General features: G+C 39.3%; 1 protein-coding gene across 4 annotated transcripts in view; it reads left to right on the plus strand.

Moving 5' to 3' along the window:
• Positions 1 to 21,305, plus strand: part of rerea (arginine-glutamic acid dipeptide (RE) repeats a) — a 619,674-nt gene that overhangs the window by 413,691 nt on the left and 184,678 nt on the right. For all 4 annotated transcript variants that reach the window (XM_059952295.1, XM_059952297.1, XM_059952298.1 and 1 more), the window contains 2 exons: positions 10,715 to 10,839; positions 14,635 to 14,734. In XM_059952295.1, the coding sequence (XP_059808278.1) occupies positions 10,715 to 10,839; positions 14,635 to 14,734 (225 nt within the window). The remainder of the gene's footprint in view (positions 1 to 10,714; positions 10,840 to 14,634; positions 14,735 to 21,305) is intronic.

The raw sequence follows: 21,305 nt of genomic DNA on the forward strand, positions 1-21,305 counted from the left end.
ATTAATATTTGCATGTTATGATAACTGCGTGCATGTACAATCCATTGTTTATTGAGATGGTGGAACTCAGTGGGACAGCAATTACAAATGGAATAGTCAAATACACATGAATTTGAATAGATCTTGAAATAAGCACAGGATCGAACTGTCCTTTACAGTCTGCTCAGATTTAATGGCAGAATTCAAAACTTGATTTGCTTTTGAGATACCACTGTCCAATAAAGCTAATTCAGTGAAGAGTTAACTCTTTTGAATATTGGAATAAAGTTTACAAAGAGAATAAAATGGGGGAGAAAAACACATTACTTATAACAAAGCTATGTATTCTAGAGAGGGCTTCACAATGTGGACTATATTGAGATCCCTGAGGAAGACTGAACCAGAAATGGTAAACATCTTTACTGATTTTGTAAGAACTGCAGCTTCCTCTATCCCAGAAGACCAATTTGAGATTTGTCAATTAGAGTACCTGCTTCCAATATGCATCAGCGCATTAATGATTTTTACGTCATACCATTTTGACAGATTTGTTAAGACTGGTTGAATATTTTAAACAAGTAATTACTACAGATGCACACATACTTGTCTGCAATATTTGTACTTGTACAGATTCTGTGTTCTTGTTCTGGATTCTTTAGTGTAACATAGGTCATGGTAAATCTATTGTGCAAAGCTAATATTGGTGACAGGAGAGGGGACAGTTAAGTAAGGTGATAATTATGGTAGCATCTATAGAAAAGAGTGCAGTTGAAGTCTAAGGCCAGAAGGTCAACTATACTCTTTTCCATAGATGCTGTCTGGTCTGCTGAGTTCCTCTAACATTTTGTATGTGTGTTGCTTGGATTTCCAGCATCTGCAGATTTTCTCTTGTTTTTGAAGGTGATAGTTATGTTTCTTTGCAAGAATTAACATACATATACATTCTATAACCAGAGTGAAAGTCTGGGTTTTAACCTTCTTTTGAAAACTGGTTCACTTTGAACAGATTGTTAATGTGCTAGGGAAGAAGCAGCAACACAGTGCAAAAACAAAGTGCACAATTTCAACCTGAAAATGTAGCACTTATTCCTAGTCTTCACTTTCTGTCAATTAACCAATGGGCAAGTCTACAACAGCTTAACATCTGCAATACTGTGGGTTCTGAGTTTTCATAACGAAGGCTTCAAATTCCACATACAACACATTGACTAATTTGTCCTCACCTATTCTGTTGGCTAGAACCAAACAATTTGGTTGCAGTTGGAGCCACTTGTGACATCAATGCAATTAAGAAGTCGCTTCATTTTGATTTGCACTAACTCTCAACCATTCTGATCCTTCTCTGAGCCGTCATGTGTTTACTACCAAGTAGAGTTACACAAATATAAATAACGAGCTGGTCACGGCAGTCACTAGATCATATGCTACTTCCTGAAGTCACGTCCATTTGCAGAACTTGCAATCCAGTCTGTTCAGTACATCCAGAACAACACTGTAGCCTCTGTGTTCCCCCAATTTATTTTTAGCAAGTTGTGCTGAGTTATATTTTCTGACAGGTTGCTCATATTTGCACTGCACTCTGGGAGAGTCTGCACTCACCATTTTCATATTGCCTGAGGCATTATTGATCATCTTATTTACCCACTGCATCTAGAAACCATGCTGAGAAGAATTCTATCGAATTGGTATCATGGAAGTCATTTAAAGTTACATTGAATGCTTGTTATAAAGCAAAATGATTGCAAGAAAACGTAAATAAAACAAAAACTGAGGTTATCACTCTTTGAAGCTCTGTAATGATATGATTGGTGAGGAGACTGTAATACAAACTGGAGGAACTAAGAGGATGCAGTTGGAATGCTGCTGTGAGCTACGTTAGCTGATCTCAGTTGTGTCGACATGACAGCAGAAGGTTGGGTTGTATTAACGGAGATCAAAATTGTTTCAAGGCCACTGACCTTTCATAAGACATAAGACACCATATGGAAGCCGCACCACACCACCTCTCTCATCTTCCCTCCTGGAATGCTGCAACAGACAAGCTCAAGGCATGAGTCCTTGTCCTTGCTGCAACTGAGGCTATGCAGCTCCCCCACGGTCAGTCACACCAACAAATCAGTGAACTGGGCTTGCAGAATTTTACATTCCCAATGTCTAACAGGCTCTTGTGATTGCAAAAAAAGGTCCAATCACTTACTCGCTGTTTGACTACACGCCGCCTTTGTGCACTGACTGTGATGAATATGGACATTGCGTAGGTGGAGCAATGTTTAGTTGGCCATTTGATACCTATTGAATTGGTGTTGCACAACATTGTTGTCTGAAGGACTCGTTCCCATACTGTACTGTTTTATGTTGTAAGTTCTAAGTTTTGGTGCACAGACACTGGTACATGCCTGGAACAAACTGTTGGGGTGGAACTAGGTACAGATGCTGGAGTGGTGTTTAAGAGGCTGTTAGATAGCCAGCTGAATATGTGCAGGGAATGGAGGGACAAGGATCATTTACCAACAGAAGAAATTTAGTTTGACTCCACATCATGTTTGGTGCAGACATTGTGGGCTTAAGGGCCTGTTCCTGTGTCTGTGCTCTTCTATGTAATGGATTTATAGCTTGCACCTGGGATTAGTGGAAAAGGCTCACTTAATGTTGTATGTCAAACCTAATTTTGTCGTAATGATGTCCCAAAGAAGCTTCATTGATGGTCAAATGAATGATGGAGGTAGAGGGGAGGGTGATTAAATTATTTGTTAGATTTACTCATTGCTCGTCGTTATTAAGCCATGCTTGAAAGTCGTACCAGTCTTTCTCCGTGCAGGTTTAGGTGCCTTAATTTTCTTAGAAGTTGATGAACATCTTGCAGCCATTATGAGTAACACTATTCTGACTAGATCAGAGAGAAGGTCATTGATAAAGCAGCTGAAGGTTGTTTTGTCTTGGATACTGCTCAGAGTATCTCCAGCACAGGTGTCCTCTTCATGAAGCAAGAAACAGTGATTAGGCTGAGTGCACTGCCCCCAGGAATGCCTGGGGCTGTGTCCTGGGTCTGAAATAATTGACTTCCAACAGTCACAACCATCTTCCTATGTGCTAAGAATGTTTCTGGTCAGCCTTTAGGGAAGAAAATATACTTTCCTTCCAATTTTTTCTTTCATGCTTCATGAAGGAAAATTTCCAGAAAATACATTATTTTGGTCTCTGATATTCTTCCAAATAATCCTTTGTTCTTTATTTTAAAAATGACATAAATTATTACAATTTTTTTTCTTTAATTATTTTAATTTTTAAAAATCTTATTTGCTTGATAATTTACTGGGAGTTGAATGCACTGCTTGGAATGACTTATTTTTAAATATGGAACAAAGCACTCAATGTTTAAACGTTTCACTAATCTCTTTGAGGTAAAATTTTGTGTCTTAGATGATATGCCATTTAAACTTGATTTGCCAAAGCAGAGTTGCATTTCAGTTTTTAAAAAAATGTACTAAAAAGGGTATACAAGAGGGTTGTACAGTTGTATAGTGGTTAGCATAATGCGTTTAAGCCCCAGAAACTTGGGTTCAATTCCACCACTGCTTGTAAGCAGTTTGTGCATTCTCGTGAGTACATGAGTTTCCTCCAGGTGCCCTGGTTTCCTCCGGGTACTCTGGTTTCCTCCCTCATTCCAAAACCACATGAGTTAGGGTAACTGAGTTGTTGGCAGTTTGTGTTGGCACCTGAAGCATAGCAACATTTGCACATCCAGCATATCCTTGGACTTCACTGTATTTTTGATGTACTGTATGTGATACAAATAAAGCTAATTTTAACTTGCAAGTAGTTTTTTTCATGAGCCTAATCTTAATATGATTTAATTTCTATCATTTTAATTAAGTTAATGTCCTGGAGTGGCCAAATCAGAGTCCAGACCTCAATTCAATTGAGAATTTGGGGCTGGGCTTGAAAAGAGCTGTTCATTCACAATCCCCATACAGTCTGACAGAGCTTGAGCAGTTTTGTAATGAAGAATGGTGAAAAATTCAGTGTTCAGATGTGCAAAGCCAATAGAGGCCTATCCACACAGACTCAGGGCTGTAGTTACTGCCAAAGATGCATCTACTAAATATTGACTTGAAGGGGGTGAGTTTTCACTTACTTTCTGTTGATCACTGTCAAAAAAGCCAAATTAAATCCACTGTGAATCAATTTTGTAAAACAATAAAACTTGAAAACTTACAAGGGTGGGGTGAATACTTTTTATTGGCACTGTATATGTGCCTAAGACTTTTGCACATGTTTTTCCAAAGGTTTACTTAAACCACACCAGCCCCTAAAATAAGAGGCAGGTTCCGTTCCTGAAGTTGTAATGCTGATACACGGGTAAGATATCTGCATTGGTATCTCTGATGTGTTGGTATTACCTGAAGGCCATCTTGTTGATCCCCAAGTGGAACTAAATGGTATCATAAAATATTAATGTTTGATAAAACATGCTACTCTACAATACCTATTCAAAAGCTTTATAAAATAACATTTCAAATTAAACATTGCTTTTGTAGATCTGTTGATATATTTTGAAATTGTAACCATGTGCTATTACTAAAAAATTTAAAGGCTAATGCCAAAAAGGCAATCTACTATCTGTGTAATGATCACTGAATAAAGCAACTAATTAGACCCCTTGATGATAGTAATATTAATTTAACACTGATGTCTTATCCACTTCACTATCTCCCTAATAACAATTTCCATGGGTCATTAGAGGTTATATTTAATGATTTACTGTGTACTGTACTATAAAGTGATGAAATGGTATTTAATGTTTAGGGAAATTACATTTTTGGGAAGTATTATGATTGCGCTTTTAGAAACCGAACTGCTGATGCATCACTGAACTCTGGAGTAAGTGCAATTCCCCACTTTAAGTCAATTTTAGGTGATTATTGTTCACTGACATTTACTTGGCACACATATGCGTTGACATTGAACTGGAGAAACAAAACAATTGGACCCCATGGCATGGACGGGCAACAGTCCGTCTGGGCAACTACTGTCATTTTAGAAGAATTTGGAAGCTTTTGAGAAGGTGTAGAGGTGATCTATCAGGATTTTGCCTGGATTAGAGAGCATTTCTTATGTAGATAGGTTGAGCGAACTAGGGCTTTTCTCTTGGAGCAAAGGAGAATGAAAAGTGTCTGAATAGAGGTATATAAGATGATAAGAGGCATTGATAGTGGGAAGCCAATGCCCTTTTACTGAGGAAGAAATGGCTAATACGAGAAGGCATAATTTTAAGGTGATTGGAGAAAAGTATAGGGAGATGTAAAGGCAGGTGTGTAACACGGCAAGTGGTGGGTGTTTGGAAAGTGCTGCAGGGGTAGTGATAGAGGCAGATACATGAGAGACATTGAAGAGACTCATAGATAGGCACATGGATGAAAGAAAAAAATGGAAGCTATGTGGGAGTGAGTCGTTAGATTGATCTTGGAGTAGGTTAATAGGCTAATATGTCAGCACAAATTGTACTGTGCTGTATTGTTTAGTGTTTTATAAATTTGGAGAGATGTTTGATGTTCCCATAAGCTTAACGGAACAATTCCTTGGGCAAAGGAAAATGGTTATGGATGTTGAAGGTATATTATCTCAGATCCCAGGAGATGTTTTAAAACTTCTGTCAATCCTAGAACCAAAAAAAACCAACTAAAATGCTGTGGAAGAATCTACCACAAAGTAGCATATGAGGGGTGATTGATAAGTTTGTGGCCTAAGGTAGAAGGAGATGAGGTATTAACTTCAATCTTTCTGCATTATCATTCAAAGAGTTGAACTACACGTGCATGTAACAAGAGCATCTTGGACCTCCAGGTGGTCCACAGCAGGAGTGATTGATAAATTTGTGGCCGAAGGTAGAAGGAGATGAGTTATACAGCTCTCTTTGCATGCAAGTGCAGTTCAACTCTTTGAGTGAAAATGCAGAAAGTTTGAAGTTAATAACTCATCAATTTCTACCTTAGGCCACAAACTTACAATCACCTCATGCTGCAAACCACTTCTGGAGGTCCAAGACACCAACTTCTACAAAGAAGGAATTCGTATGCTCCACGACCACTGGACTAAGTGTGTAAATGTAGGAAAAATTAAAGTGCTAGGTTTTCTAAAATTGACTTCTTCTACCTTAGGCCACATATCAATTACCCCTTGTAGAATGACAATCAGGTTTAATATTAACTGATGTTTTGTGTGAAATGTATTGTTTTGCACAGCAGGATAGTATAGTACAGTTGACCTTCACTAATCCTACTATCTGTAATCTGGTTCCTTTGATAATCCGGCACCGATTTCAAATTTTCCATGCAACTGTCATTTCAAATTTCCTGGGCAACCATACCAATCTGCTGCACATTGTTTGGTTGCGCTGGATCTGTTTACGTATTGGCACACTCTTATAAGCACAGACAGGCGATTCCTGCTTGTTTTCCTGCATTTATTAATATCATTTGCGTGAGGCACAGACACCTGGCACCTGCCCGTCTCACCCGCCAGTGGCGGGGGAGCTGGCGTGCACTGGGTCAGTCTGCCTTCTTGCCCACCTGCCAGCAGGCGTGCACTGCCCTCCGGCGTCACCTGGCCGGTGCTCTGTTCACTTCTGCCAATGACTTCAGATCAGGCGTGGCGCATTACTAATTTAAGCACATTACTAAGTGGAGGAAAAGAAACTAATGAGGATTCCCTCAGTAACTGCGAGTGAAGCGGGACGAGCCCAGTGCCAAATCCCCGGCCTCCTGGTGGTCGCATGAAATGTGGAGTATAGACGACCTCCTTTCTCCTACTTCTGCTTCTGCTTCTGCTCACCCAGATGTGCTGCCACCAACATCAACAGTTTTTGAAGAAACTGTTGTGCCAGTTTCAGCACCAGTTCCTGATGCTTCACTCATTTTTCAAGATGAAGATTTTGATGATCCTGACAACCCCACACTGGCAAACATGTAACTTTGCCTGAAGGTATATTAAACATCTCACTTTAGAAGCAGAAGTGCTCAACTGTTCAGTATAAATTAATTGCTGTCCATTTACCTGTACCCTTTATTTTATCTGTGCCTGTACAGTATATTACTTTATTAAAATTTCACTTGCTACTCATTTAATATTTCTGTTTCATTATTATCTAACTTGTACTGATTTACATGATATATTAAAGGTATGATGAGATGGTTAGCTGTTGCTTAATGTGATCATTCTGTAATTCGGCATTTTCACTAATCCAGCACTCTGCAGGTCCCAGTGGTACCGGATTAGTGAAGGTCGACCTGTACATAAAATATACTGAAGATCAGGAGGGAAGAAGAGTTCTCAGGAGGACAGCACAATCGTTAGTGACTGTAGAGGCCAATTCTGGATCTGCAGACTCAGGAGCAGTAATGACACGGGAACAGCTAGGATGTCGGTGCTTCAGTTGTAGGATCCTTCTTGCATCTCCTCTTCTCTGCAGCAGATGCTCTTCTGGATTCCTCAATCTTCTTGGCTGCTCCGTTTATCAGCGATATATATAGAAAAGAGAACAAAAATATTGAGCTAGTTTTCATGGGTTATCTGATGGTAGAAGTGTAGAAATCATTCCTAAAACATTGAGCATGTGTCTTCAGACTCCTGTACCTCCTCTCTAATGCAGACTGTATAGACGTATTTAAACTAAACATAGTCTTTCTTGATATTTGCATGGGAACGGTATTGTCTACACATGGGCAATATGGTGAGATAAGAGCAAGTGTAACGGATGTTAGAACTTTGAAATTAAATCAGAAATTGCTGGAAGAAATCTCTGGAAGAGAAACTGTTGTTCTTGTTTGCTGTTCATGCCATTTTAAACATTTATTTCTCCAAGCAGTTAATCTGATCAATCCTTCATACTCTGTCATACCTCCCCTCTCTCTATTACCTCAGTCACTGCACAGTAAACATTTTCAGCCACTTTAATACATGCTGGTATTCCGGTATTTATACACATTTTATTCCATGTCTGTATTTTAGCCATTGATGTATATATAGCTAGGGTGCCTAAGACTTTTGACAATACTGTATTTGTCAATGTGGAGCAGAAAGTGAGTTTGTAAATCTGGCAGGAGCAAAGGCTGTTGGGAATCGTGAAAGTGGAGTGTAGGACAGGTGGCGGAGGAAGAGTGCCAGGGGCTGTGGGGTGATGCAGTGCAGACACACCCAGCCCTGTACACCAAGCAAGGACATTTGATTTATTGATCATTACAGAATTTCTCTTTAGTTCTTCCTACTCCCTCCCCTCTCCTTTCCCCTTTTCCCAAGCGTAATTCCCCTCTCCCTCTCCCCTTCTCACTCTCAGTCCACAATAGAGACCCATATCAGAATCAGGTTTATCGTCACTCACATATGTCATGAATTTTGTTTTTTTTGTGGCAGTAGTATGGTACAATATGTAAAATTACTACAGTACTGTGTAGTTAAAAATATATATAAAATGTACATATACATGTAAATGTATATGATGAATAAAGTTGATCCTTGATCCTAGATTTGTAAAAAGGGAGGGCAGAGAGTAGGAGAGAACAAAATGGGCGAGCATTAAACGGGAGAAATTATGAAAACAAATGCAAAAGTAGTGCAGGTGAAATGTATTGTTTGGACTAGTAAGGAAATAGTAGAGCACTCGGTAGAATGTATACTGAAGTGCAAATTAAGGCTCTGAAATCAGCAGAGCACAATGTGTTGAAAGCTGAACATTTGGAATAGAGAAGCTGGAATGAACTGATTAACTGAAGTATGCTGAGTTATGGTTCAGGCTGTTGTTCCTTGAGCTTGCGCTGACCTAATTGGGACAGTGTGGGAAGGTGAAGGTCGAGGTCTGAGTGGAAATAAGACTGAGAATTAAATAGACAGGCAGTTGGTTGGGGGGGTGGGGGGGGATGTTGGTGTCAACACTTGTGGACTGAGTAACAAACTTCTGCAGAGCAGGCCACACAATCAGCACTTGGTGCCCCAATGTGGAGAAAACTACATACTGAAAACTGACTGCAGTAAAGTGAAATTAAAATTACATTTAAATATCTCTTCACATGTGAAGTGTGTTTGGATGACAGGGAAGGAGAAGGTGAATGGCCAGGTGTTTTATTTTCTACACTTGCACAAGAGGAAATGGGGGTAATGGTTATCATTGAGCCATACAACATCAAAACTGGCCCTTCAGCCCAACTCATTGATACTAACCAAGATGCCCATGTAAAATATCCCCATTTGGCTCATGTTCATCCATATCAAACAATGCAGTGAACACAATAGCGGGCTGAAGCACTAGTTCTGTTTCCTTCTATAGAGGTATGTCCAATTTTGAGTATTTCTGGTTATATTTGAACGTTCACCTTGTTGGTGTAGATAGAAAGGTGAACCAGTGTTGCTGGAGGGGATGGTCCCTTTGCAAGGCAAAAGGAGGAGAAAAGGAGAAGATGCTTCATTCTGCTGGCACCGGGAATAGTGGGGAGTGACTGGAAAAGGTAGGTGGCAGAGAAGTAAGGATGAGGGAAGTTCTATCTTCTTCCTGCAAGAAGGTTGCTGGGGAAAAATGGGCGCTGTTTGGAGGCCCTTTCAATGGAAAGGTAATCTATGGTTGAGAAACATGAAGGGCAGGTTGAAGGCATTGGTTCTATTTTAGAATGGAAGGACATGGCTTTATGACAGATTTGATGAGAAATTTCCTTAGCCAGTGAGTGGTGAATCTATGGAATCATTGCTGCAGATGGCTCTGGAGGCCAAGTCATTAGTATATTTAAAGTGGAGGTTGATAGGTTCTTGGTTAGTCAGGGTGTCATAGGCTATGGGGAGAAGGTGGGAGACTGTGGTTGAGAGGGATAATAGATCAGCCATGCTCAAATGGCAGAGCAGACTTGAAGGGTCAAAGGGCAGCATGTCTTGCAGTCTTACCTCACCCAAAGTAGGATGGTTGTGGATGACAGCCAGAACATTGTCTTAAGAGAACTGATGTGGGGAATGGAACCATAATTGAATCAAGTTCTGCAAGGAAACATGGTAGAAGGGGTCACAGTAAATATTCATGGCACTCTTGTGGGGATACTGATTTGTTAGCCAGTCTTGTGAAATGGAGGTGGAGTGGAAATTGCCAGCTAAAGTGAAAAAATAGGAACATGAAAGAGAACTAATGAGGTCCCACACTTACTGAAAAAGGAGACTAGATGTGGGACCAAAGTTGAGTATTTATTATTGATCTGTTTCTTTTTCATGATGTCAATGGCTGAAAGCAGTGGCAATTATTACCCATTCCTTATTGCCTTTGAGAGGGTGAAGATGGTATATTTTCAAGTCAGGCATATTGTATGTGAACTGATTGATTTGGTTTTGTTATTTGGACTTCTTGGCTTACTCTTTCTAAATCTATTGGTGCTTGCTTAATGAATATATTTAATTTCAATATTGCTTTTGCATGAGACAATCCATGGTGGCAGAGTAGCACAGCGATTAGTATAATGCTATTACAACACCAGCGACCCTGGTTCAATTCCTGATGCTGTCTGTAAGGAGTCTGTACCTTCTCCCCGTGACTGCGTGGGTTTTCTCCTATATTCTAAAGATGTAAGAATTAGGTGGTTAGTTGGTCATATAATTGTAATTGAGCCAGATGGGCCTGAGCTGTGTCTCTAAATAAATTTTTATAAAATCATGGCTGAACCATTGTTGTTATTAAAATACAATTCTAACCACATGTTCCCTCTTTTAGGCGAAGCTTCCAGAATTGAAGCCTCTTCCCTTGTCCACCGGTGAAATGGTAACGGAACACGAGGAGCTGGTTTGGACTCCTGGTGTCAATGATTGTGAGCTTCTGATGTACCTGAGGGCAGCCAGGTAAGATTCCACTGAAGGCCTTATCCTTCCCTATAATGTCTAAGAAACATAGAAAACCGAAAGCACAATAGCCCTTCAGCCCACAAAGTTGTGCTGAACATGTCCCTACCTTAGAAATTACTAGGCTTACCTATAGCCCTCTACTTTTGTAAGCTCCATGTACTTATCCAGAAGTCTCTTTAAAAGACCCTATCATATCCACCTCCACCACTGTTGCCAGCAGCCCATTCCACGCATTCACCACTCTCTGAGTAAAAAACTTATCTCTGACATCTCCTCTGTACCTACTCCCCAGCACCTTAAACCCGTGTCCTCTTGTGGCAACCATTTCAGCCCTGGGAAAAAGCCTCAATCAATGCCTCCCATCGTCTTATATACCTCTATCAGGTCACCTCTCATCCTCCGTCGCTCCAAGGAGAAAAGGCCGAGTTCACTCAACCTATTCTCATAAGGCATGTTCCCCAATCCAGGCAACATCCTTGTAAATCTCCTCTGCACCTTTTCTATGGCTTAAAGAATGCAAAAGTTTCAAATGTGTAAGAGGAGAAAATAGATAATGGGTTTCAATCACGGTTACATGGTGGGATGCTTTATTCAATAGTCAATCAATTGTTAATGGTTCCATTTAATATCAGAGAATGTATACAATATACAACCTGAAATTCTTATTCTCCACAATCAATCTATTGATTGGTTGAAGTATTGCTTTATTCGTGCTGTTTTTAAAAGGTTTTATATCCACCTTTGCAACTTCTGAAGTGTTTCCCACCCAAATCACATGGTGGTCTCATGAGTACAAAAGTGCACAGCCTCTTAGCTTCTATCCAGGCCTTTCTGTTTAAGTTTATCGCCATTCAACTATATACGTATATACCACCAAATGAAACAATGTTCTTCCGGACCAAGGTGCACAACACAATACATATAATATACATAACACATAAAGAAATATTACCAAAAATAAATGAACAAATACTAAAATATATTCCAGAAGATTGCCATTTAGCGTAAGGTGCATTTATGACATTGGTTAAAAATAAACAGTATAATGCTCTTGGAACTTTATACGTGATATGACCTGGGTGGTGGCAGGGAAATCAGTAGCCTCAAGGCCTGGGAGAAGAAGCTATTTCCCATCCTAACGGTCTTTGTTCTAATGCTATGGTACGTCCTGTCTGATGGTAGGGGGTCAAAGAAATTGGTGGGCAGCTGGGAGGGATCCTTGACATTACTAAGAACATATGCAACAGGCCTGATAAATATCTTGGATAGGTGGAAGAGAGACCCGAAGATTACTCTCAGCAATCCTCATAATCCTTGTTATGGTCTTGGAATCAGGTGCTTTGCAATTCTTGTACCAAACGGTGATGCAGCTGGTTAGGACACTCGGTGTAACTCCTGTAAAAATTAGTTAGAATGTGGGGTGGGGGGGGAGCCTTGCTCACCAAAATCTTCTCAGGAAATGGGGATACTGCTGTGTTTCATGTTCCGCCTCTACATGCAACTAAAGAGATGCATCATATAGCACTCTCCAATACTGGACTGGTTTTACCTTCCAAAAGAGTGCAGGCCAGCCCTGTTTTAAAGGAGTATGGTATTCATTCTTGGTCATCAGTTGACCATTCCATCTTTTAGGCATGTAGGAAGAAGAATTTGTGATCTTTGTTATAAAGAACAATGGCATTCCAAAGAACCTGTTGGTAGAAATAGAGGAAAGGAGCACAAGTGGAAATAGTGACATTATGTGGTTAGCATTACTTTCGAGAGGCCCATTGTATAACAGTTGTAAATTCAATACTCATCTTGAAACTGAACAGTACAAAGGAGGAGGGTCTTACTGGATTGACTTATTTGTTTGATAAATGCTGGAGGAAGAACAATTTTTTCTAGACACCAGGGTGAGGCAAAGCTGGAGGAGAATCTTGAGCTTTTGAGCTTGGTCCATAACAATTGACTTGATAATTTAGATGTGTTGCATTCTGTGGTAAAGAGCTTAGCTGACATTTTCTACCTGAATTTTACACATGGATGCAGTGATATTTGGGTTAGGTAGCAGTGTAAAATAATACTTGTGCTTGTAGGACGTTAATGCAACTGGATTAAATGCGGGACCAATGTGGTACATTGGAAGGAGAGTAGAGCAGTCTTAAAAAGTGTAGTCTGGACCAAAGGAATTATAGCTGTAAGGAAAGATGAGATCAGGTGGGGTGTTCTTTGGGATAAAAGCAGACTGAGCAGAGATTTAATTGAACTGTATAAAATTATGAGGGGTGGAAACAGTAAAAAAGGAGGACCTGTTTCCATTACCAAAACCAGTATTTTAAAGATGGGGGGGGGGGGGGGGGGGGGGAAGAAGAAACAATCCTCTTTCACCCAGAGTCTGGAATTCATTACCTGACATATTGGTGACAGCAGGGATCTTTTTCACATTTAAAAAGCACTTTGATGAGAATTGCAAGTCTAAAGATCTGATGGTTGTAGATCAATTAAGATGATAGGTATGTTTTTGTTCCACTGGCACAGACACATTGGGCTAATTGTGCCTGGACCAGTTATAATCTCCCATGACTTTTCTCATTCTACTTTGGAAAGGAGGGAAAGTTACCTAATTGGACTATATTGTAATGTCCTCTCAAATGCAGAGTCAGGCCCCAGCATGGATTTTCAATACCTTGGGGGAGGTGTTGAGGAAAACAAAGTAATTATGGAAGACTAGGATTAAGAACAGCATTGGAATGGGTTATCTTGCTGCTGCCTTGTCTAGGGGGTATTCTTAAACATGAGTGCCATATAATCAAGAGAGGAGAGAGATGCACATTATCTTGTGGTGAATATGTGTTTTAAAATAGAGACATAAAATCTCATGCACTGGCATTGTATTCTTTTCAAAGTACCAATTTAGAATGAATTGAATGATTAGAATTAATTTTATCACAAATTGAAGGAAATTGTTGAATCTTTCAGAGGTAATATTGTTGACATCCTTGGGTCTTATTCCTATGCTTTATCCATGATTTCAGGACAGTGAAGACATAAGAAATAAATTTGTTTGTGTTAATTTAAGGTATAATAGGGACTGTGTGGAATATTGTTTTGGAATTGATCTTAGGCTTGAACAAGAGGTCATGGCTTGAAAACATATTTATTTACTTATGCCCATTACTCCTACTGGGACATTAAGCTGCCAACTGTAGCTCACCTGAGTCCTCTGTCCTGGGCTGATAGAAGGTTGATCGGCCCTGTGACTTCCAATCACCACACAACTTCATATATCTCCTAGGCGAAGATCCTTCCCCTCCCAGGGATGAGGTCTTTGGAACTTCTGATGACATTTCTGTAGCTCTGGTTTTTTATGGGAGGGGTTGCTACCTTCATGCCTGTTCCTCCTCCATTTGCAGGTGGGCTTGGGACTGACCATGGCAGAGTTCTAATTTGAAAATGTAAAGGAAAGAAAACATTGCTCAATGATTGATTAGTTAAATTTCCAGTTTGAGTAAAGGAACAGTAGACGTTTGTTTTCCAAGTTTGTCACAGGATTTTGTAAGAAGATAATCTGTCAGATATTTTAAAACAACATTACTGCACACAAATTGCTCAATTGTTTGACTAATTGTAAATCTACAACTTTGTCTGAGCTAGGTACGGTAGAATTAATCTCCTTTTAAGTAGGAACCTATATTGCAGAAGGCCATTTGGATAATTTCTGTAATGTAGATGTTTGCTATTTTGATCAATTATTTGATGCATAAATGTAAATATCACATTGTGAGTAATGCAGCATTTGTTCTTATGCAGGAGTATGGCTGCCTTCGCAGGCATGTGTGATGGTGGATCAACAGAAGATGGCTGCCTTGCAGCATCTCGTGATGACACTACAGTAAATGCATTGAATACTGTAAGTTTCCTTCATCTTGCATATTTCACTGAGGTTTAGGAGGTGATGAATACATACAATTCAGTGTTGCAGCTTTAGTTTTAAATAAATACATAAATTGTGTCATGAGGTTATTATAACGGTGAAGCTGAACATGACATTTTTAATAATAATTTCAACAAATAAAATACATTCAATCAAGTTCTAATAATTAAATCAGATTTACTAAAACTGCAATGAATGCATATGGCTTTTACAATTAATCACATATATTTTATTGAATATTAAACATAAAATGACTTATGAAAGAATAATGTGAATTACTGGATATTTTTGACTCATAAGTATTTCTGCTCATGCCTTTTTGGCATTGTGATATCTTAAAATTATTAGAATTGTGAAATTTGTGAACTAAAGATTTACGAACTGTTTTCACAATTGGACAGTTCAGTGGATGTGGCAACCATCTACTTAAGGACTGGATTTGAATAATTCTAATTTTTAGCACTGAATAAATGCTGGCTCCAGAATTTAGGGACATGGAAAACATAAACCATTTAATAACCGGAACTCTGCATTCCCATTATACCACAGCATATATTAAAACCAGAACCTTCCAAATATTTAAATACTCTTTATTTATCTACATTGCCAGGTACTGATAGCAAGCTACTACTATATTTCTGTGTCGGTGTTGTATACACATGCAAATTCGTCCAAAGTTATGGAAGTATAACAAAAACTTCATCAATTTTACTGCAGTACATTGTATAAATCAAAGCTGGCAGCTCACTACGGCAATGTTTTATTTATGTAGTGGCAGACTGCGGCAGAAAGCAATGGAATTTACTGTTAATTGTGAAAGATAGCTAAGAGGGACAGAAAATGAGAAATGTCATTCAGCTGTATTCTAAAATATAATAAACATATTCTTCCAATCATTATTTATATGACAAAAATACAAACGACTGTAATTGCATATGAAATATTGGATCAATTCATTTATATTTAGCTGAAATTCTTACTGTATAGGCTGTGCTGGCAAGGGGAGAAAAAGGATAATGGATACCTCAAGATTACAGCTGATTAAATTTGAAATCGTGGTCCCAACAGGAACTTGCAAATTCTATTAGGTTAAAGCAGTTTTATTCCTAGGGCTAAAAAAATACCAGCTGCTCTTTATTTATTAAGTTCTTTATGGGGCTTTGAATAAAAATCATGACTTTCTTACATTTTTAAGGTACAGCAATGCACCTTTATTCATGAATAATTAATTACTTCCCTTTTTTCTACGAAAGATGTGCAGACCTTGTTGAATGAAAGCCAACGCAAATAGCTAATTTGAAGACTATTGGTTTTTCATTGTGCTAAGCGAACTGAATGATACTGTTAACTCAAAGTATGCACAAAATGTACAGTATTATAAAGCATTAATGGTTGGTATGTGCCACACACAAATTGCCTTCTGAAGAAAACCCTTAACCTTAGTTTCAATCTCAGACACACAGTGCCATGTAAGTTTCATTGGGAAGGAAGGGGAGAAAATTGGGATTACTGCACTCTAAGAAAAGACAAGAGTTGACAGAGAATTTGCTTTCAATTATGGGTAAAAGTAAAACTGAAATGATCATAGTGACGTGTGTTCTATTATTCTGAAAATCCGGTTCTTGTTGTATGTCCTACCCCAAGAAAAGGCCACATCGGGAATGGCTTCGATAGTAATTAGAAATATGTAAATACTAATTAGCTCAATATTGACTTGGTTGGTGGTCACACTGTGTTTCTATTGACCCCTTGTACTCATCATCATTATGTGCAGTGTCGTATGACGTGGGTGATCATGGTCTTGATCATGATTGTTCTTGGCAAATTTTTCTGCAGAAGTAGTTTGCCATTGCCTTCTGGCTTTACAAGGCAGGCGAGCCCAGCCATCAGCAATACAATTCAGAGATTGTCAGTGGTTGCATAGCCAGGACTTATGATATGCACCAGCTGCTCATACGACCTGCTCCCATAGTTTAACATGGCCCTGATTGGAAGTGGGTGGGAGTTCTAAGCAGGTGCTTACCCAGGCAAGCAGAAGGAAGGAGTGCCTTACACCTCCTTTGGTAGAGACATATCTCCACCCCTCCACCTTGCCCTTTTTATATCCATATAAAAGTAATTTGTATGAATTTGGTAAAATATTCATTTAGTATTAAAATCTGTTCAATGTAGAGGGACAAACATTGTTCATATTTTATATCCATGTTGATGCTCATTCATAACAAATAGAAATGGAAGAAGGTCATTCAACTCCTCATGCTCATTCTGCAATTATGACAGATCATTTACTCAGTGCCACCGCCCGCATTAGAACCATCTCCTTTGATTCCATTAATGTATTAAAAAGCCTGCTGTCTAAAGTCAATGAACTTCCACCAGCTTCTGAATGGTCCTTTTTGCTAGAAGACAGAACCAGAACGGATAACTTCACTCACCCCAGCACTGAACTGCTCCCACAACCTATGGACTCACTTCCAAGGATTTCATCTCAAGTTCTCGAAATTATTGCTTATTTATTTATTATTATTATTTTATGTTTTTTCTCTTTTTGTACATATGTGTGCAGGTTTTCATTGATTCTATTGTGTTTCCTTGTATTTACTGTGAATGCCCTCCAGAAAATGAATCTCAGGTTTGTATTGTGACCTGTATGTAGTTTGATAATAAATTTACTTTCAACTATGACACTATTATTTTTTGGCAAAGTGCATAGTGCACAGAAGTAGACCCTTTGGTCCATCTACTCCTTGCTGAACTATTAATTTGAATAGTCCCATCAAGTTGTGCCCAGACCATGGCCCTCCATACCCCTCCCGTCTCTGTACCTATCCAAATTTCTCTTAAATGTTGAAATGGAACCCTCATCTGGTAGCTCCATGCTCTCACCACCCTCTGATTGAAGAAGTTTCCACTCAAGTTTCCTTAAGTGTATAAGCCTTTATAAACTTGACTTCGTGAATTAACTTGTGCATTTTGCATCATTGTCCCAACTATATTATGTATGCTGCACCATGCTTTGAAAGATATAAAATGCAAATAATTGCACTCCTTTCCAGTGTAACATTTAAATTTATACTTACGATCTTTTGGGAGGGGAAACCATGAAAGTAAAATACGTGTGTGCAACATAAACACAGCAGTTAGCAGTATTTACAAACCATATTGTGAAAATGCGTCAATTCTGCATAAGTTTATGGTGATTAGGGGAAAGTATAGGGGGATGACAGAGACAGGGTAAGAGCGATGAGTGCTTTAAATGCTCTTCCAGGGATGGTGGTAAGGACAAGTACATTAGGGACATTTAAGAAACTCTTAGCCAGGCAAATTGATGATCGAAAAATGGAGGCCCATTCCAACTACAGAGAACCTCAAGCAGACAAATACAGTCTCAATTAAAATGGAGGGTTCTGTGGGAGGGAAGGGTTAGATTGTTCTTAGAGTAGGTTAAAGTTCAGAGTAAAATTTATTATCAGAGTACATACATGTCACCGCATACAACCCTGAGATTCTTTTTCTGTGGGTATCCTTAGCAAATTTATGGAACAGTAACTAAACAGGATCAATGGACAACAAACTGCAAGTTCAGACATAAGTAAAAAGCAATAAATAATGAGCATAAAATAACAAGATAAAAGACTCCTCTATTGTTCAAGAGCTTGATGGTTCAGGGGTAGGAACTGTTCTCGAGCCTGGTGGTGTGAGTCCTGAGGCACCTATACCCTCTACCTGATGGCAGCAGCCAGGGAAGAGTATGGCCTGGGTGGTGAAGATCTTTGATGATGGATTCTGATTTTCTGTGGCAGCGTTTCATGTAGGTTGGGAGGCTCAATGATTGGGAGGGTTTTACTCATAATGGACTTGGCCGAATCCACTACCTTTTGTAGGAAGGTCAGCACAACATCTCGTGCTAAAGAGCCTCTACTGTGCTGTTATGTTCTTTAATTTTAAAGGTAATTCATTTTAAAACATTATAAACGAGTTTCTGCTTTTTGTTGGGCAAATAAACATCAAGCCAATGAGAACAGCATAATTGTTTGTTTGCAGGAATGGAGTCAGAGAAGGAATTTAAAATAACTTACGGTAGTATGAACCAGAATTTTAGGTTTATTATCACCATCCTTTATGAAGTGAAGTTTAATGTTTTGCACATCAGTACAGTTGAAAAGCATAAACATTTGTTATAAATTACAAAATAAATAAATAGTGCAAAACTAAAGAAGTGTTCATAGACTGTTTAGAACTCTGATGGCAGAGAGGAAGAAACAGTTCTGAATCATTGAGTGTGGTTCTTCAGGATTCTGTACCTCCTCCCTGATAGTATTTTAATTGTTAATAAAATTAAGCTGCACAGGCTGTCAATGTTTTCTGTACATTAATGATGCTGTACTTATTGTCAGAGTATCCTGTAATTCAATTCAAATTTAGTTTTCATCATCACTAATTGTGTCTCCGGGCAACACTCTCCAGTTTTGGGCAGTGAACAGTCTCACCACTGGGAAGGCTCGGAACAGTTGTCGAGCATCATTTGCATTCCCATAATGAAAACGTGCACTTGCTCTCATAAAAAAAATGAAAAATAGGCAGATTCTCTCATCATTTGGGAGAAAAGATGTACTTTTGCAAATCCCATGCACCTTTCCACAATCAGAACGACAACTATGAACAGTTTTCAATTTACTGCATGTTTCCTCTACATGGCAGCAGAGATTCGGCATTAACATGATTCACTGTCCCTCTCCTTATGGCAGAATTTGTACCAGACATCCAGGGTACTGTCAGAACTTTCATAAGACATAGGAGCAAATTAGGCCATTTGGGCCATTGAGTCTTCTCTGTCATTTGATCATGGCTGATTTTCTGAATGGAGAGAAAATTTAAAAACCTGAGGTGCAAAGGGACTTTGAGAGTCCTCATGCAGGATTCCCTAAAGGTTAATTTGCAAGTTAAGTTGGTGGTGAGGTAGACAAATGTGATGTTAGCATTCCTTTTGAAAGGACTAGAATGTAAAAGTAAGGATGTAATGTTGAGGCTTTATAAAGCACTGGTGAAGCCTCACGTGGAATATTGTGAGCAGTTTTGGTCCCTTTATCTAAGAAAGGATGTGTTGACATTGGAGACAGTTTCAACTGAGGTTAAGGAAAATGATTCGAGGATTGAAAGGTTTGTCATATGAGGAGTGTTTGATGACTCTGGGACTGTTGCTCACTGGAATTCAGAAGACTGAGGAGTAATCTCATTGAAACTTATCGAATGTCGAAAGGCAGTGATATAGTGGATGTGGAGAGGATGTTTCCTATACTGGGGGAGTCTAAGACCTGAGAACACAGCCTCAAAAAAAAGGGATGTCCTTTTAGAATGGAGATAAGGAGGAATTTCTTTGGCCAGAGAGTGGTGAATCCATGGAATTTGTTGCCACAGGTGGCTGTGGATGCCAAGTCATTGGGTATATTTAAGGCAGAGTTTGATAAGTGTTTGATTAGTCAGGTCATGAAGTGACACGGGGAGGAGATAGAGGCTGAGAGGGAAAATAGATCAGCCATGATAACATGGTGGAGCAGACTTGATGGGCCAAGTGGCCTAATTCTGCTCCTATATCTTATGGTTTTAATTATTTTTCCTTATCAACCCTTTTCTCCTGCCTTCGCTCATAACAATGCACTTACTAATCTAGAATCACTTACCTATCAACCTCCACTTTAAATATACCCTCCACAGTCATCTATGGCAATGGCCTCAGAAACTTCTAGAACAGAGATGAGGAGGAATTTCTTTAGCCAGAGGATGTTGAATTGTGGAATTCATTGCCATAGTAATTTTAGAGATGTGAGTAATGTCAGCACTTATTGGTCATTCCTAAATGCCCTTGACAGAGGGTTAGTGATTCTCCCCCTTGTTGATTGTGATATATACTCAGTGGCTACTTTATTAGATACACCTGTATTTCTGATTGTTAATGAAAATATCTATCAGCCAGTCATGTGGCAGCAACTCAATGCATAAAAGTATGCAGATATGGTCAAGAGATTTGAGTGTTGTTCAGGCCAGGCTTCAGAATCAGGGAAGAGATGTGGTCTAAATGACTGACTGTGGAATGATTGTTGGTGCCAGATGGGGTGGTTTGAGTATCTCAGAAAATGCTGATTTCCTGGGATTTTCATGCACAACAGTGTCTAGAGTTTACACAGAATGGTGTGAAAAACAGAAAAAACATCCAGTGAGCTGCAGTTCTGAGGTTGAAAGCCCTCACCCCACCAAGGGGCCAAATTCACCCAATTATCGCCAGCAGTTCGGTTCCTCTTTCAGCCTTCCCCATCTCCCCTACTGCGAGGTCCAACAGGGTTCAGTAGAGAATGGCCAGACTGGTTCAAGCTGGCAGGAAGGTGACAGTATCTCAAATAACTACATGTTACAACAGTGGTGTGCAGAAGAGCCTCTCTGAACAAACAACATGTCGAACCTTGAAGAGGACAGGCTACAGCAGCAAAAGACCAGAAATATACAGAAGTACACTCAGCAGCAACTTTACTAGATACCTCCTGTACCTAAT

The sequence above is a fragment of the Hypanus sabinus genome, chromosome 27 (genome assembly GCF_030144855.1).
Source record: "Hypanus sabinus isolate sHypSab1 chromosome 27, sHypSab1.hap1, whole genome shotgun sequence".
Lineage (NCBI taxonomy): Eukaryota > Metazoa > Chordata > Chondrichthyes > Myliobatiformes > Dasyatidae > Hypanus > Hypanus sabinus.